This window comes from Gorilla gorilla, chromosome 22 (assembly GCF_029281585.2).
Source record: "Gorilla gorilla gorilla isolate KB3781 chromosome 22, NHGRI_mGorGor1-v2.1_pri, whole genome shotgun sequence".
Lineage (NCBI taxonomy): Eukaryota > Metazoa > Chordata > Mammalia > Primates > Hominidae > Gorilla > Gorilla gorilla.
In genome coordinates, this window is record NC_073246.2 from 44,975,376 (window position 1) to 44,992,528 (window position 17,153).

Genomic DNA, 17,153 nt, shown 5'->3' on the forward strand with positions numbered 1-17,153 from the left:
AGAATCAGATTTTATAATTCTATTCTTCCTCTGTGCTTTGAATTGAGACTTTTTCCAGAAATCATTCTTAGGTTTATTCCCTTTTGGTAAATTCTAGTTCAATCCTGAACTAGAAAAGAGGCAGTGACCACCATCACCCCTTTAGACACTGCCGTGGGCGCAACACCAATCCCTTCCCCACACTCAGTTCATTTGAGGGCAACAGATTTTCTCCAATTAGCAGGGCAATGACCCCATTAATCATGGTTTCAGAAATATTTAAAATGATCCTTATCTACTTACAAGCACATGCATATGGTAAGCTTGTTAGGCCTCCTGACTCAACAGCAAGCAAAAGAATGCTGCAGGGAGGCCAGGCACAGTGGCTCACACCTGTAATCCCCGAACTTTGCTCTCTCCCATGAACACATTGGGTTCTTGACACAAACTCGCAGGAATGAAAAGGTAACATGGGTCAGGCCCACCCACTGTGTCTCACCACAGATCAGCCTTCTTCCCAACATCAGTGCAGTCTACAGCGTGTCTACTGATTATAGCTGAGCACTTCTTCACTAACCAGTTAGAAAAGAAACCCCAAAAGGCTTTCCATGACAGCCTCGAGAAATTCTGGATTATTCAGCATGTAGATCTCACCTGGTATGTGTTTTTTTTCATGCCCTAAGATAAAAAATATGATTTCATTTATACTCAAAGTGGATGGATATTAATCTTTACCTCCAAGATGACTAGCAGATTTATAAAGAAAAAGAAATTTAAAGAACTTCCACAAGAAATAAGTTACACCAAGAATACTGTTATCACTACAAATTTTATTCAGAAACCCATCTTTGTATGTTTTTTTTTTTGTTGTTTTTTAAAAAAAATTCCCCTTATGAACTGGTTTGGTCAATCAACTACAACACTTTCTAGCAGACATAAGGTAAAAATGGCATGGCTCAGAATCGCCCAGATCTTTCACGATCTCTCGACCGCCTCCTGTCACGCTCCCGTCCGCCGCCGCCTCCACCACCGCCACCGCCACCGCCACGACCACGGTCTCTAGACCGAGAACGACGCTCCCGGGATCGGGATCTTGATCTATGCCTGCAACCAAGGAAAAGAAACAAAACCGTGCCATCCAAACCACGGCACGCAGCACAGAACCACACCCACACTCTAAACACGCACATCTCCTCAAGCCAACGGCACTGATAAGGAAAGACACTGCTGAAGAGACTGCACGCCGTGACGGAGAGGCACCCTGATTTCAGGTGTTAGAAGTTTCAGGAGAAAAAAATGTGCCACTTAGAAGTGAACAGGTGTAATACCTTGCATCTTCTGTCTTCTTCTAGAACCAACTCAAATGGTCACAGGAAATCATAATCAAAACGAGCTGGACACATACTATCTTCAACCCTCACTGACCCCATGCTTCAGGCGCTCATAGCTACTGTGTCCATCAGGTTTTTGGGCTGGGGAGAGCAGGCCTGTTTTTCTCTTATGCTTCTTGAATGCTGACAATAAAACAATCGCCACCCATCTATTTACTAGTCCATGTTTAACAGAAGAGGGATGAGAACCTCTCCAGACTCAGAACTCAATCGGTTCGATTCTGACGTCTTGATTTTCTCTGCTCTGTGACCTGTCGGACATTTAAATGCAGGATCAGAGAGATGTGACCGCTGGGTCTGATTCTGCCAGTGTCCCGAAGGGAGGATGCCAGCGATCCCAAGACATAATGAAATGCCCTAAAACCAACAAGCAAAACCAAAAGAAACCCCAGTGGACATGTGAAATATGTAAAGCAAAAGCTTGTCCAACCTGCGGCCCAACACAAATTCATCAACTTGCTTAAAACATTATGAGATTTTTTTTGCAATTAAAAAAAAAGTTATCAGCTATCATTAGTGTATTTTATGTGTGACCCAAGACAATTCTTCTTCCAATGTGTCCCAGGGAAGCCATCCCTGATCTAAAGGAGGTTACAACATCTGTTCTTCTTCTTCTTCGTAATATCTGGGAGAATAAACTGCATGCCCACTTTCTCCACGAGCCTCATGTCCGCGGCTGCCCAGCTAACCGCCCTCTTGCTTGATTACTAAGATCTGATCTCTACTTGAGAAGTTGGATAATGAAGTTACCTGTGTGCAGGTGAATATTCTTCTCCAAAGAGGACATCTGGATATTTAAAAATATGTACCATGTTCTAAGCACTGCCTTTTAAAAAACAGAAACGACACCTATGCCAAAAATTTTTTTTTTTTGGAAGGGGGAGGGTTGTGAGGGGAGAAAGAAGCCACTGAGCTTAACAACGGGCACAGGAATACTCACTTCTTGCGACGGCGCCCATACAGCTCCCGCCGCAGCTCTCTGGAAATGGGCTTCAAATGCATGAAGTTGCAGAAGCCGCCTCGTGTGCATTCTCTGTGGGGGGTTGGAAGGAGACATTTACTACCTCGTGTGCACACGGCCCCGAACTGTGCTCAGTCACATCACTGGCCACTCCTCACTCACCCCATCTCATACTGACGGCAGCAGGCTTCTCTGAAGTCCGTCACAGGTGACAGCTCGGCGTGGATTGGCTGTCCATTAAACCAACGGTTATTCAAGTCAATCACAGCCTTTTCCGCATCTTCCTCACGGCGAAACTGAAAAGACAAAAACAGAAGTGCTTGCCATCCACGCTTTAATAAGACTTTCTCAATTACCAATCCAAGTATGTATCAGAGAGAGATATACACACTCAGGTATAGTAAGGTGGAATAGTATTACAGGATAATTGAAAAATCCTTTATTTTCAATGAGATTAACTTCAAGATAGTCCAAGATTTTGCCAAATGTTGCTTTCATTTTTCAAATTCAACTGGTTAAAGGAGCAAATATGGCTGTGTAGGCAAATAAAGTTTTATTCACTAAAAAAGAAAAAAGAAACCAAACATGTGAGTAAACCTAACTTTTCCTTAGTCCACACAGCTTCTAACCAACAGGTACTAAACATTCTACACTGAAATAACAATGGCTGTGGTGTACGGTCCGTCCTTCAGTTCTGCTGGCTGGGCGCACATGCGGGCTGGCCACCGCCACATATGACGCAGCCGGTAGGTGCCGAGCCAGCGCGCCCGAGCCCTGCTGTGCGCCTGAGCATCCACGATCTCAAGGTGCACGGCGGCAGGCACCCCATCCTCTGTCGGCCTTGGCCCCGGCACACTAAGCGGCTGCACCACTGTCTCGCTCTCGCCTGTCGGCCTTGGCCCCGGCACACTAAGCGGCCACGCCGCCGTCTCGCCCTGGCTCCTACCTTGACATACACGTTCCCCACCAGGTGGTCTCCCAGGTTGTCACAGACGTTCATCTCCTCTACTTCCCCATACTTCTCCTCCATTTCTGTAAAAACCTCCTGAAGGGAGACCACAGTGGTTTAAGACTCGTTATACATTACAAAGTGTCATTAGATATAACTCATGTATGTTTATTAGCAGAGAAACATTTTAAATCCTTCCAAACAGATACAGAAGATCAACAGGTCTATCAGTCACAGAGTTCAATTCTCTCACCTCAAAAAACTCATCATAGTGTTCCTGCATCTCCACATCGCTCACGGCACCTGCAAACAACAGAAATCTTGCTGGTTAGAACACGTTAACCGAGTGAACTCTCATGTTTAAACTCAAACTGCTACAGTAACACACACGAGATTATCTAGAGAAAAGCCTGGCAGAGCTGCACTCTGCAGGAGCACTCAGGAGACTGAGCCACATGGCTACTTGTGAATGGTGTCAAGTGTGGTGAGATTTTAAATGTCCCCATGACAGTCTCGATTCTGGCTACTAAGCTGTTAAAATCACAACCAGCTTTAATCAGCATCAAAAGGGCCACATTTTCAGAAACTGTGAGGAAAAAGTTGACTCTCAAACTACAAATTTTTTTTTTTACATCCACAAGATGCAGTCTGGCTCTGTCGCCCAGGCTGGAGTGCAGTGGCACCATCTCAGCTCACTGCAACCTCCACCTCTGGGGTTCAAGCGATTCTCCTGTCTCAGCCTCTGGAGTTGCTGGGACTACAGGCGACTGCCACCACGCCCGGCTAATTTTTTTTTTTTTTTTTTAATTTTTAGTACAGACAGGGTTTCACCACGTTGGCAGGCTGGTCTTGAACTCCTGACCTCAAGTGATCCGCCTGCCTTGGCCTCCCAAAGTGCTGTGATTACAGGCGTGAGACACCGCACCTGGGCTCAAACTAAGAAATATTAAAATTTTCTTCCTTTTAAGATTTAGAGTAAAGGCCAAATAAGCACACTGATGTCTTCCCCTCTTCTATAAGTTTAAAATGAAACCTGAAAGCAGGGTCAATGATTAAAAGCTGATGTTCCTAACTAGTCTTTTATGGACTGCCAGCCATGGTATGCTCTCAAATTCTTCTGATGTGATTAAAATCCAAGCAACCATGAAGATTCAGTAGGACAGTTCACGCAACCTTACGGTATTGTGGACGCCCTCAAGTAAAGGGAATGTTACAATGTTTTGCTGATGAAAGCATTCTTTTTTTTTTTCGAGACGGAGTCTCACTCTGTCACCCAGGCTGGAGTGCGGTGGCGCGATCTCGGCTCACTGCAACCTCCGCTTCCTGGGCTCATGCGATTCTCTGCCTCAGCCTCCTGAGTAGCTGGGATTACAGGCGCCCACAACCACGCCCGGCTAATTTTTGTATTTTTAATAGAGATGGGGTTTCACCGTCTTGGCCAGGCTAGTCTTGAACTCCTGACCTCGTGATCCACCTGCCTCGGCCTCCCAAAGTGCTGGGATTACAGGCGTGAGCCGCCGTGCCCGGCACAAGCATTCTTAAGTTTTATATTCCCAAACTATTTTCATCAGTTTATTCTTCATAATTCACATGTATTAGGTAAAATCATGTCTGTTGCGTGGGTAGATTCGGCAAATTTATACTCTATCCCCATCATCATTCTATCAAATTTAATTAATTTTTTTTTCTTTTGAGATGGAGTCTCTGTCCACTCCAGGCTGGAGTGCAGTGGCGCAATCTTGGCTCACTGCAACCTCCACTTCCTAGGTTCAAGCAATTCTCCTTCCTCAGCCTCCCAAGTAGGTGGGACTACAGGCGCGCACCACCATGCCTGGCTAATTTTTGTATTTTTAGTAGAGACGGGGTTTCACCATGTTGGCCAGGCTGGTCTCAACCTCCTGACCTCACGTGATCTGCTTACCTCAGCCTCCCAAAGTGCTGAGATTACAGGCATGAGCCACTGCCCCGGCCCACTATCAAATTCTAGAGTTCTCTAAACCTGAGAAATCACAGAGCTGGTGTATCAACAAACATATTCCAATCAGCTAGATTAGGGGCTGGCAAAAGCCTGACTGGTTTCCAGATTGGGCCGGCTGCCTTAGCCTGTGCACCCAATGTGGGCACCTGACTGCTGGCACGCGGGTCTTTGAGCTTGCTCAAAACTCTTTTTATCTTTTTTTTTTTTTTTTTTTGAGACGGAGTCTCACTGTCTCCAGGCTGGAGTGCAATGGCGTGATCTTGGCTAATTTTTGTAGTTTTAGTGGAGACGGGGTTCCACCATGTTGGCCAGGATGGTCTCAATCTCTCGACCTTGTGATCCACTTGCCTTGGCTTCCCAAAGTGCTGGGATTACAGGAGTGAGCCACCGTGCCCGGCCCCCTTTTTATCTTTAAAGATAAAAAATAACTTCTTATTTTCTAATTCTGAGAATGATTTAAGCTCACTTTCTAACCTATCTGGGGCTGTTTTAGTTATTTTTGAACTTCCAGGAATCTGCTTTCTAACCCAAATTTTATTAAGTGTAACTACTTGGACAGCCTGCCAATCATATCACAGGATATCCCAACTGAAAAGCTATTGGGAATGTACCTTCCTCCCCGAGTAGAAATCAAGTTATAAACGGCCAAAGAAGCCTATTCCAAAGGGCAGATTTTAATATTTCAAATTCACTTCCTTCCCACATAAGAAGAATGTGAAGAGGAGAAAATTATTCACGTGCTCAGTTTTAGCAGGTTTGAGAAATGGTTTTGGGGTGATTATTTTAAATTATTGGCTATATTTATTCTGCTTAAAATGTTTCAATCAAAAGTGACTTGAAAGGCAGAGACAACTGCATTAAGATACAATTAAAAACTTATTTGTGACTCAGCCTATGTTAAATACAACTTGGAAAATAAAGCAGTTTTCTTGCAGAAATATCATTCTTAAACTGGGATTGATAGTTAACTTTAACCCACGCATTTGAAGCTTATTTTTTTACATACTAAAGGGTATGTTAAAAAGAGCCAGTAATTTTAGGTAACTGATTTCTTCCTAAAATGACGAATTAGAATTTCATCTAATTTGTACAATCTGGACCCCAGAATTGGAATGTAACGTAATTGCTAAACTTTTAGTTTGTAGCATATGCAAAACAAAAGTGCTGTGAACTGCAAATAAAGACACAATGAAAACTAATACAACATTCTATTGTCAGTCAAGAAAGCATATACAGTCCCCAAATAAACGATCAGGGCAAAGAATTAATTACTGTTACTCAGTCATGTACTTCCATTCACTTTTATCCCAGGGCAGGGTTGTTAACAAAAATTATTTAATAAGTGCATATAGAAACATTTCCCTCCGCCTATTGATCTTATTTCCTTAAAAAACAAAAGAAAACAAACAAACAAAAAAACAGGTATTTTAAACCAAGGGTTACCAAGTAAATCCTGCTACCATCCGACTCAGGGAAAGAAATCTCTACTATCAGGTCAGTATTAGCACTGAAAAGCATTTAGTGTCTTGGCAGGAAAAGTTGACAAGAAAATCTCATCCACACATAGAAATGCGCACCACTGTGCAAGGAAGCACAATCCCCAGGCCACCCAGTGCAGGGCCAGCTCGAGAGGGGAATGCCCCCTGGGATCATCTACCCCATGTCGGTCACCCCATTAACTGAGGGGCTCTGGTTCAAGGGTGTACACAATTTAGGCTTGTAGATATCCAAGGGCACCTCAATTTTTACTGCTTTAAAACAGAATGGTGAATGGGAAGTGCCTATCTTTGGTTTGGACTTTTTGATTTTAACAAGAGTCCAGGTGTTCATTTTAATTTATCCATAAATGACTAAATTCCAATGATTCTATAGTTGGATGGCTGTAAAAATCAAATTTTAGTTTTCTGAACTTCCCAATCATACTCATCTATGATATCTCCTTCTCTAAAAATTATCATTAGGTAAATATTCACAACCTAAATTTAGTATTTCCCAGTACAGGAAGATATTGGTATCATCTACTGAATGCCCAGTTTTGATCTATTTCTAAATGGAGCAAACCAATTCCATCTCCTAGAGCTGGAGACTGTATCCAGGCAGTGTGTGGACAGAACGGACAATCTTTTCTGCCAAGGGCCTATTTGAGTGGAGCACCCCCACACGGGTTAGACGGGTCTGCACGGGGCTGGTGGGTGAGGAACTCGGGTCAGTGCAAGCTGCAGACCCTCATTTGGGGAACGCTCTCAGCACAATGCTCTTACAACTACAGGGTGCACTCCAAAATGGAGTTCAAGGAAAAAAGGCTAATGAGAAATAAAATCTGAAAAAATAACTTAAAAGGTTTGCTTTTTAAAAATTCCAGAAAGTGAGAGAAACATTCAAATTCTGTTGCTCTAAGAGGGAAGAATATGACTCGACGTTTAATTCCAGTACATTCCCTCTAGGATGACGGCCAAAGTAAAGGAAGAAGGGGCAGCAACAGCTCCAGACTGTTTTTTTTTTTTTTGGAGATGGAGTCTCACTCTGTCGCCCAGGCTGGAGTGCAGCGGCACGATCTCGGTTCACTGCAACCTCCGCCTCCCGGATTCAAGCGATTCTCTGCCTCAGCCTCCCTAGAAGCTGGGATTACAGGCATCCGCCACCACGCCCAGCTAATTTTTGTATCTTTAGGAGAGATGGGGTTTCACCATGTTGGCCAGATTGGTCTTGAACTCCTGACCTCATGATCCACCCGCCTCGGCCTCCCAAAGTGCTGGGATTACAGGCGTGAGCCACCGCGCCCGGCCCAGCTCCAGACTGTTTTAAAGGGCACCCTTTCCAGTTACTTTTTCCCTTTTTAACACACGGTGGGAGTTCAAATCTCCAAAAGAGGTTTCCGTGGGGTCAGTGGGACGAAAGCTCCTTGCCACCTCTAGTGAAACGCGGTCCTTGACACTAGCACGGCAGACCAGATGGAGTGGACACTGAGCTCTGACACGCAAGCCCAGGGAACCGGGGAAGGAACTTGTATGAACTTACAGCGCAAACCGTCAGCAGACTGGGAAGAGTTTTGAGGGTTACGGTAAATGTTCAAGAGGGCAATGGTCTGAAATACAAAACGCAACAACTTTATATTATGGAAAATTAAAGGTAAACACTTAACCGGCTGCCTCTGGCAAGTGCTTCAGTTGAGATTCAGTGCTGAAAAGAGAGCAAGTTATTTTCTGGAGAAGCAGAGGCGTTTTCTCAGTTGGCGGCTGCCTTGAATCCCTAACACTGCGGTGTAACGGAGGTCTCATGATATGCCCATCTTGTACTTCTGCTCACAGAACGTGAAAACTCTCCTTTTCAAAATTCCAATTCAGGTAAAAGCACAAATAGTTTGCCAGGCTAGCACCAAAATGTTCTTAGATGTGGCAGAAAATTTTTAATGAACTCGGAAAGAATAATGCTTACATAAACTGATGGAAAAAATTACTGTATTAGAGAAATACAATTGTTACATATCATGAAATCTCCACTTCCTGGAGGAAAAATTATAATGGTGAAATAAAACCCACACTTACTGGGCAACTTACCTTATTGATTCCTTAATATTCCTAAGAGTTTTAATTTTACACAAAGAACTTAACAAAGGCCAGGGGTTCAGTCACTGTAAAGACCAATGAATGGCTCAAAATGTTGAAATCCGTTTCACATGGACGGACCTGCTCTCATGACAAATGTCAATCAATGGAGGCGGCCGGGCCAGTGACCCTCCCTAGAAGGGAAAAGCCTCCTGAACGTGGCCAAGTATCAAGTTCTTGCTGTGTGCGCCAAGGAGTTCCAGCACCTTGTCCTGTTTGCAACAGCTCTATGTCAGCAGCTCAGAAGCCAACATTATTTGTCTCAATTAAGAGTGGGCTCTTTAACACCATTGTTTTAAAAAAATTTCTCCAACTGTGGGACTTACAGTGTGAGCCGTCAGCCGTCTGTGCACTGTTTTGGGGATTACGATAGATGTTTTGAATCAAGATGGTCTGCGGGGAAAAAAAAATAAAAAGGGGAATTCTACTGGCTGCTGTGCATATATTAGACAATTGCAAAGAGACAATTTGTTTGCAAATGGCTAAACGTTTGTTTTTTTCCCGCAAGTCAGACATTTGTCTTCTGAAGAGTACACCAAAACCATCATATTATGAAAACAGAGTTTGAGCAGTGACTTGGGTCAAGTCAGCCAGCAACCAAGAAGAAACTGTACTGTTTTGAGTAGTCCCACGTTTTCAATGTTGAAGTGTTTTAATGCAAGATAAATAGTAGAATACTAACATTTTCTTGTACTTCAAGCTAGCAGACACCAAGATGTGGAAAAATTCACGTTATAATCATATTCCTCACACAAGATAATTTTTCAAAACCAAATGCGTAACTCAGCTGTCTGCAGTACATCAAGTTCTCTGGTCTCCTAGCAAAACAGGCACACCAAACAGGTCTGTCAACTGTCATGGACACCCGGCTCTGATTTACACTTTCTTGGTGGGATCTCTGTTTACATAATACAATAGCTTAAAACATTTGCTCTTTTCCGATCCTTCTTTTAAGGAAAAAAAATCCTTTTAGCCCTTGTGCTTTAAACTGGATCAGGCAGACTTGAAACCTTACACTGTACCGTTCTTCTTAAAATCAAGTTGTCTGAAAAAACAAACCATGTTTAAGTTAGTAGGCTAATATATTACATGAATCTTAACGTCCATATCACTGTAAGCAGCTTATAAAGAAACCCACCCTGAATTATGCTAGAGATTTACAAGCTAAAGTAATCACTCGCATGATTTAGAAAAATAAATGTTTAGTCTCAACAATATCCACGTGAAGCAGTTTTGTAAGTGGTGGTTTTATAAAACCAGCCAGCTCCATTTCTAGCTCTGTTTAAAGGGGAGTGGTTGTATGAAGAGTCCCTCAGTCAAAGGTGTGCAGCTGGGAAGCCCACCCCACCTAAGAGGGAGGTCTGACAAACTGTCCACACTGAACCACTCAGACCTGCATCAGGGCCCCGTTTCTTCCATAAGCCGTCAAGTACAGCCCTGAGTCAACTGAACTCAGGCCTGGGAGGCTTCCCAAAGCTGACTTGACTCAGCTTTGAACTGAAATGACCGTAGCATGACAACCCTGATGAAAAGCTAAACTGAGCCCAATTATTCACCAGTAAAATTCAGTTGGTCTCACTCAGGTATTCTGGCAGTGGCTATTTAATGAAGGAAGCTTAACGTAAAGAGGCAATGCAGTCTAATGGGAAAGCCAAGGGTGGCTAGGATTGCCTAAAACCAACCAAAACAAACCCACGCATCAAACTAGGATGCTTAAGCTGACACATACTACTGACCCCATCGAGCTCCAATGGGCTCTCCCCAGCACTGATCTGGAGTGCCTAAATTAACTTCACATTTCACATTCTCAGGTAATCTATGATCCAGAAAAACATAAAGAAAGTGCCTCCAGCCAGATTAAAGAAAACTTTTAGAATAGGGAACAGTTGATTTCTCTCAGCCCAACACTTGGGACACCCCCCAAAATCAAAGAACTGGGTGGTCACTTAAGATGCTTGGTTATACCACAGTCCATGGCCACTGGTTTAGTTAGGGGAGATTCGGTTCATAAATCAAAACATTAAAGAAAAAACAATTACAATACACAAAAAATGTAAATCTAGTTCTCCAAGATTTTGAAATTTGTAAAAAGAAACTCATGTTCAGAGCTATCAAAAGACAGACTGCTATTATACTAACCACTTGGTAATTAGCATAATGGAGGGAAAAGCCATCATCCTCTTCCCTTCTAAAAACATTGTGTGCTGTGGGGTCATCCATGGGCTTCAACCGGAAAAAACCCATGTTTCCTTCTCCCAGCTCACTTATACAAAGTGGTAGATTTTCTTAAATGCTTACAGGAAAACGTATACAGACAGATGTGAGCTCAAAGGCAGAGCCTGGCAGCTCCCAGGGACCACGCATAATAGCTACTCAACAGCTCAGAGGCTGCACATTTAGACTTCAAGGGTGGGTTGGAAGGAGTTCCCCAGCCCTCCATCTGGAAAGACTTGGGCATCGATTTTCAAATTTCAAATGTTCTCATCAACGTGGGCACAAGTTTTCTGCTCTGATTAGAGGTGCCTTCTCCCTTTAATCCGTAAGTGATCCTTTATAGTGTACCAACCTTTGCCTTTTCTTCAATTAACCAAAAATAAAACTATCAAAAATCACAACTTTTGATTGAACTGAACTCAGAGCGGATCTAAGCCCAAGATAACAGGCACTCCTCAATTAACCAAACAGACCCGCTAAGAGCAATTTACGGCCCATTTTCTACCTTTCAGCTTAATTTTTCATGTTTCCATGACGTGATGCGACTCGCTGTTTCCTCAGCTAGGGATGTGAAAGTGAGGACGCAGCCAGAGAAGCTCGGGCAGCATGATGGGCCTGGTGACAATCACGCTAGCTTGGAAGGTGGCTCCATCACCTCTACTGTCTGGAGACAGCAAAGAGCAGAAAGCCCACTCCGTGTCCACTGGTGCCTGGAGGAGGCTAACCCAAGGCTGGCACGGCCACCCCCTCTGGACCCATGTCTATCAGAGGGGGTAGGGAAGATGGCAGGGCAGCAAATATCAGGCACAGCCAACACACAAACATCAAAAACTGATTTTTAAAGTTTCTCTAATGATAAAAACAAGGAGTGGTGGTCTCAGACCTTCCGCTGGAAGTGGATCACCTGCCTCACTATTATTTAAATAAAAGAACACACTTATGAACACAAATGGAAAATACAACTACGAGAGAAAAAATGACTTGCTTAATATGTAGAAATTAACTGTCTTTGAAAAGAACATGAAGTGTTTATAATTTACATGAAAAAAAGGCAAACAAACCTGGCTAAACGTCGGTTTATTGTGCAACCGAGAGCACCTGTCTCCATGACGACATGCTCCAATTTTGAAATAAAATGAACAGTTGACTCTGTAAGGGAAAATGAGAGCTGATTATTTTGCTGGGAAGATATCAAACACATGGAAATATGTCAGCAGCATGACATACACTATCAAATTACTTTTAACCTCACAGAAACATGACACAGACTTTTTTCCGTGGTATTAAGCACCTCCTCTTCCTTGCTGTATTTTAGGACAACGTAACTTCAACTTCCCTTTCTGCAAACACACTACTTGTTCAGCAAAGACGGTTCTAACTCTAACCCGCCTCCTCCTCATTCAAATCCCCTCCACTTTCCTAACTGCACAGCTGTTCTGTTTGTTTCTTAAATGGAGTATTAAATTAGTCTAAAACTAAAAGTAACTTAGGCAGTATCTGTTCTCCAGTTCTCCACGACCAAGTTCTCTCTTGAAAACACCGGTGTGGTGAGGGTTAAGATCCCAACTCTGCTACCAGCTGCTTGGGCTTGGGCAAGTCACCCTAGCTCTCAGATGTCATCTGTAAATGATGACAATGCCAATGTGGCACTGTTCTGAGAGTCAGACAGAACGTATGTGTGCTTCACATATGGTGCTCATGAAGTGCTATCATTATCTAAGGAAAACAGAAAACGAAGTTCAGAGTCTCTCTAAACGCATGACACCAGACCAACAGGGAGTTTCAAAAAATAGGTCTGAAGTAAATCAATTCTCCTGGTCTCAATACACTGAAAACAAACTATTAGGGGACTGACCGAACCCACCTTAGGAACCACCTTACGTCACCTTCTGTCTCTACTGCAAAACCCTCCCTTAATACTGTTCAAATACGCTGACAATCCAGATCCATATCCAATGGAACCAGCGATCATGCCTGTGTGCCAGCAATGTCAGGGAGGGAAGCCGATCTCTTCTGATGAATTAGGACATCTTACCAGACAGACTTTGTTCAAAATTCAATTTTTTTTTTTTACCAAGTGCCATTATGTTTTAAACAGTCAATCCAGAGTTAAGATCGAAGGGCCTCAACCTCAGTGAAATCTGATGGACCATGAAGACTGACTAGCCACTGATTTATTATCAGGTAGCAATAAAGATGGGAAAGTCCAAATTTATCAGGAGAGGAAAGTGATTATATATATTTGCAAACTTACAGGTCTTGAGATTATTTAACTTGATTAGACAATAGCATATCTTTAGGAAGTCATCTAAAAATAAAGAAAGCTTATTTAAAAACTACCTCAGAATGGGCAAGCCCTGGGCCTCAACAATTAATATCCAATTATTCCACACAATTAAACCACAGACAAGCTATTAGGATATCCCTGAATCTAGAAAACATCTATAACTTCAAACATATAATAAGCTGAACATTTTTTAATTGGTAGAGATCTATATTTTATTCTTAGCTTAAATAATAATTAAAGTTAATATGAACCATCAGCTTCATTTTTTAGGAGTTGATCCTGTTTCCTGGAAGCTAAAACCCCACGTCTCCCTGAAAAGAAAACACAAGTAACCTAGATTAAATAATCAACTTTTCTGAATTAAAACCATGACCTTTATAGTATAGCCCAATAGATTGAAATGTGGTTGCTTCTAGCAGAAATATAGGGAGATAGACTTTTACAAGACAGAAGTCATGCCACATGCAAATATGAAAAGGCGAAATTAATGATGCCCCGATCCTACATGTGTTAGTTCTTCACCCTAAACTCAGAAGAGCCTCTTGTTCCGGTAGAGCTGGTCTATTCATTCGCCAAGATCATACCGTGAGTTCCTTAAGGATAATATCCAAATTTTACCCATGTTTAAGTCTCCAGAAACTGACCTATAGTTGACCCCCACTAAATGTTTCTGGAGTGACTATAACTGGTAGATTTTGGCTTAAAATTTTGCTAGAAATATAGCCTCCTCATCCAAACAACACAGGAGATTCTACCATGTGTGAAGAGGACATTTTACAAGATAGACTCCATCCTGGAAAAGAGAAACATTTTAAATAGCGTTTGAAAAAAGTGGCATTAAAAACATCTATGACAAACTTAGGGGTTTATCATTGAAAACATAAAGTCATGTTAACTTTGTATGGCACTGAAGAATGCCAAGATAACTAAAGAGTAGATTAAGCCAGATGCTGAGTCTTTAGGTTTTCAAAGTAAGAATTATCCTTCAAACGTCTGAAAACATTCCATTTAGTCTAAACTACAGCCAACTCACTGGAAATTAGTACGTGCCAAGGTGGCAATTAAAGCTGAAATTAAATGTTTTGCTTTTAACCTAACGATTGATTAGGGAAGGCATGCAACCTTAAGGAAAAAATCAAAACATCTTTTTTCTTATATCAGAATTGTGTCTTCAAGAACAGTCACCGACTTACAAATTTTCAACTTAGATGATGGGTTTATCGGGGTATTAAAGGCATTTTCGATTCATGATGGGTTTATCGGAACGCAATCCCATGGTAAATCGAGGAGCACCTGTATGTTAAGAGCGGATCACGTCTCTTGTGGTTGGATAGTTAATCCAGTAGTCTCCACCATACTTTTCCTTGTCATATCTCCTTACTGCCGGCCCAGTGGTCGCTTAAACAGGCAAGAGGCTGGCTAAGTGGATAAAACACCAACGCTTAGGACCCTAAGTTAAATAAGCGACTGAATACTGGCGAGGCTGGTACCAGAGCTTGCTCGACAGGACATTCACAGCCGAAAGTTGGAGCAAACGTGTCCACGTCCAAAATGCCCGGATGCTCCAGGCAACTTTCAGCGCGGCTCGAAGCGGCTTCCGGGAGCCGGCGACTCGGAGGCCCGGACGTCGGGCGATCAGCCAGTCCAGACCCCAAGGCCGGAAAAAGCTCGGCCGCGGCGCCCCGAAAAGAGGCCCCATTCATTCTCCCCGCTCCATTTTTCCGCCGCGCGGCCCACGAGGCGGCGGCTCCGGAGGGCGCGCAAGGGGCCGGAAGGGCCACCGCTCCTTCCCGCCGCGGGCCCCTCCCCCGCCGCCGCCGCGCCGGCCCGCTTGGGCCTCCCCGGTCGCCCTCCCACCGCCTCAACCACCCTGCGCCCCGATCGCGCCCAACCCCCGGCGGGGGGCTCCCACTCACTTGTCTTTCTCGGTGCCGAAGATGGAGGCCAGATACTCCGCCATTTCCCACCCGCCGCCGCCGCCGCTGCCGTCGACACTGCTGCCGACGCCGCCGACCCTGCCGACGCCCGCGGGAGACGTCACCCGGACGCGACGACGCTCTTCCCCGCCCCGACGTGGCAGCGCTACCCAGTCAGGCGAGGTGCTGCGTGCGCGTGGGCGGGACGCATGCGCGTAGGGAGCACGTAGTGCGCGTGGGAGGCTCCGCCTTTTCGGTCCTGGGAACCCGCGCCCCCTGCCGGTGCCCTCCCCGCCCGGCCCTAGCTCTCTCGCCTTCTCGCCCGCCCGGCGCTGGCCTTGCTGGATCCTGCGCGCCGGGGACTGGGGGCTGGCAGTGCAGACCGAACCCGGGGCCGAGGGGCTTCTCCACAGAGCCGCCTGGGGCTCGGTGGGGGGCGCTCAGCTCGACCCCAGCTAAGGGAGCACTAGGAAGTGCGGGCGTCCCCTTCCCTGCACCCTTGCGGGGCGGGAACCGTCGACCTAGAAGAAAAAAAAAGCTGAGGCAAACTTGATATAAGTAGAGAGGTTATTTGGGCCAAGTTTGAAGATTGCAACCCGGGAGCATAGCTTCAAGCTGCCCTGAACATAGGATTTGCTACAGTGACAAGTGGGTTTATAAAGCTTAAGAGGGGGGCAGTTCTTAAATAGCTCACCAAGAATTTACATGAAAATAACAAGCTATTAATTGGCTGTACGTTGTTCTTTATATCATAATTCCAGGAAAGGAAGTTCATGGGTGAAGGCAGCGGGTCCGGAGCAATAGTGCCTTTAAACAATTGCCAGGCATGGGTGGGGACCGCTGAAGCCCCATAGACCTGTCTCTCCGGGCCGGATTAACCTCGCACGCCTCACATAGCTCGGACGCTCTGTGTTGTTTTTCTTTTCTCACACCCCTCTCCGCTTTACCCTCCCTCAGCGCTTGCCAGGTGCGACCTCCCCGGGGCCCTGCACTCTTGCAGTTGCCTGGCCAAGGCCACCCGCAGGTGGAGCTGGAAGGCCAGTGACCTGCCTCTGGGATACCCTTTCAGTCTCCTCATGTCACAAGGCTGGAACCATTCCGCTGGAAGGGTTCTATTCCTCTCTCCCGCGTTTTAACCCCATCAAGCAGCCATTTTCATCTGGTTTCCCACCTTCATCAACTCACCTGCGATTTACCTAATTTCCAACGCAACTATCAACTCTGATTAGGTAGAAGTCAGAGAGACAGGGCCTATTTTACTTACCTCCTCCACAAGATGAGCCCCAGACTGTGGGGCAGGACCATGGGATCCTCTTAGCTCGGCTAGAGCTGAATGCTGAGCTCTAGTGTTTGGGCGGATTTGCGTGTTAGAATTGCATTTCTCTTGGCAACAGAGCATCTTCCTACCTGGGAAAGATGAGCAAACTGGAAACCTGTATTAGAAACAGTAGGGCCTCGGAGGTTTAAACCAAAAAGTATCTTGAGACAGGGCTCAATCAATTTAGAAGTTTATTTTGCCAAGGTTAAGGACAATGCCTGGGAGGAAAAAAAACACGGTATCACAGAAACAGTCTGTGGTCTGTGCCTTTCTCCAAAGATGACTTTGAGGGCTTCAGTATTTAAAGGGGAAAAGTGGGCTGGAGGGGAAAGCGGAACAGTGTGGTAATCCACACGTTGCAAGAGAAAAGAAGCAGGTCGGGAACAGTCGACTGTGTACAGCTCACTCCTCAGCAAATCAGCACTTTACATAAGAGAAGCGGATGTTGAACCTTCTATCTGTAGCCGTCTGCTTAGGAACGAAAGGAAAGGCAGCTGCTTACATGACTCAGCTTTCAGCTCATTCTTTTCCTTTTGACAGAGTGAACTGGGGTCC

The 17,153-nt window shown here is 44.7% G+C and overlaps 1 protein-coding gene and 1 long non-coding RNA gene across 5 annotated transcripts in view; one reads left to right on the plus strand and one right to left on the minus strand.

Annotated features, from left to right (window-relative positions):
* Positions 1–789: 789 nt before the first annotated feature.
* Positions 790–15,488, minus strand: U2AF1 (U2 small nuclear RNA auxiliary factor 1). 3 transcript variants are annotated; one of them, XM_031005198.3, is made up of 8 exons: positions 15,281–15,488; positions 12,139–12,226; positions 8,277–8,343; positions 3,534–3,583; positions 3,278–3,376; positions 2,494–2,627; positions 2,311–2,403; positions 790–1,083 (listed from the first exon to the last, which is right to left on the minus strand). In XM_031005198.3, exons 1-8 carry the CDS (start codon positions 15,322–15,324, stop codon positions 936–938), a joined length of 723 nt encoding a protein of 240 aa, XP_030861058.1. In that variant the 5' UTR covers positions 15,325–15,488; the 3' UTR covers positions 790–935. The 3 variants fall into 3 exon arrangements, with proteins under 3 accessions (XP_030861058.1, XP_030861059.1, XP_063558757.1); XM_031005199.2 differs by lacking the exon at positions 8,277–8,343 and adding an exon at positions 9,190–9,256 and having other exon boundaries at positions 15,281–15,447; XM_063702687.1 differs by lacking the exons at positions 12,139–12,226; positions 15,281–15,488 and adding an exon at positions 9,190–9,256.
* A 41-nt stretch (positions 15,489–15,529) lies between these two features.
* Positions 15,530–17,153, plus strand: part of LOC115931844 (uncharacterized) — a 31,678-nt gene continuing 30,054 nt past the window's right edge. The window contains exon 1 of one of the 2 annotated variants that reach the window (XR_010132418.1): positions 15,530–15,928. This is a non-coding gene — a long non-coding RNA (uncharacterized lncRNA). The remainder of the gene's footprint in view (positions 15,929–17,153) is intronic. The other variant, XR_010132419.1, reaches the window with a different exon arrangement.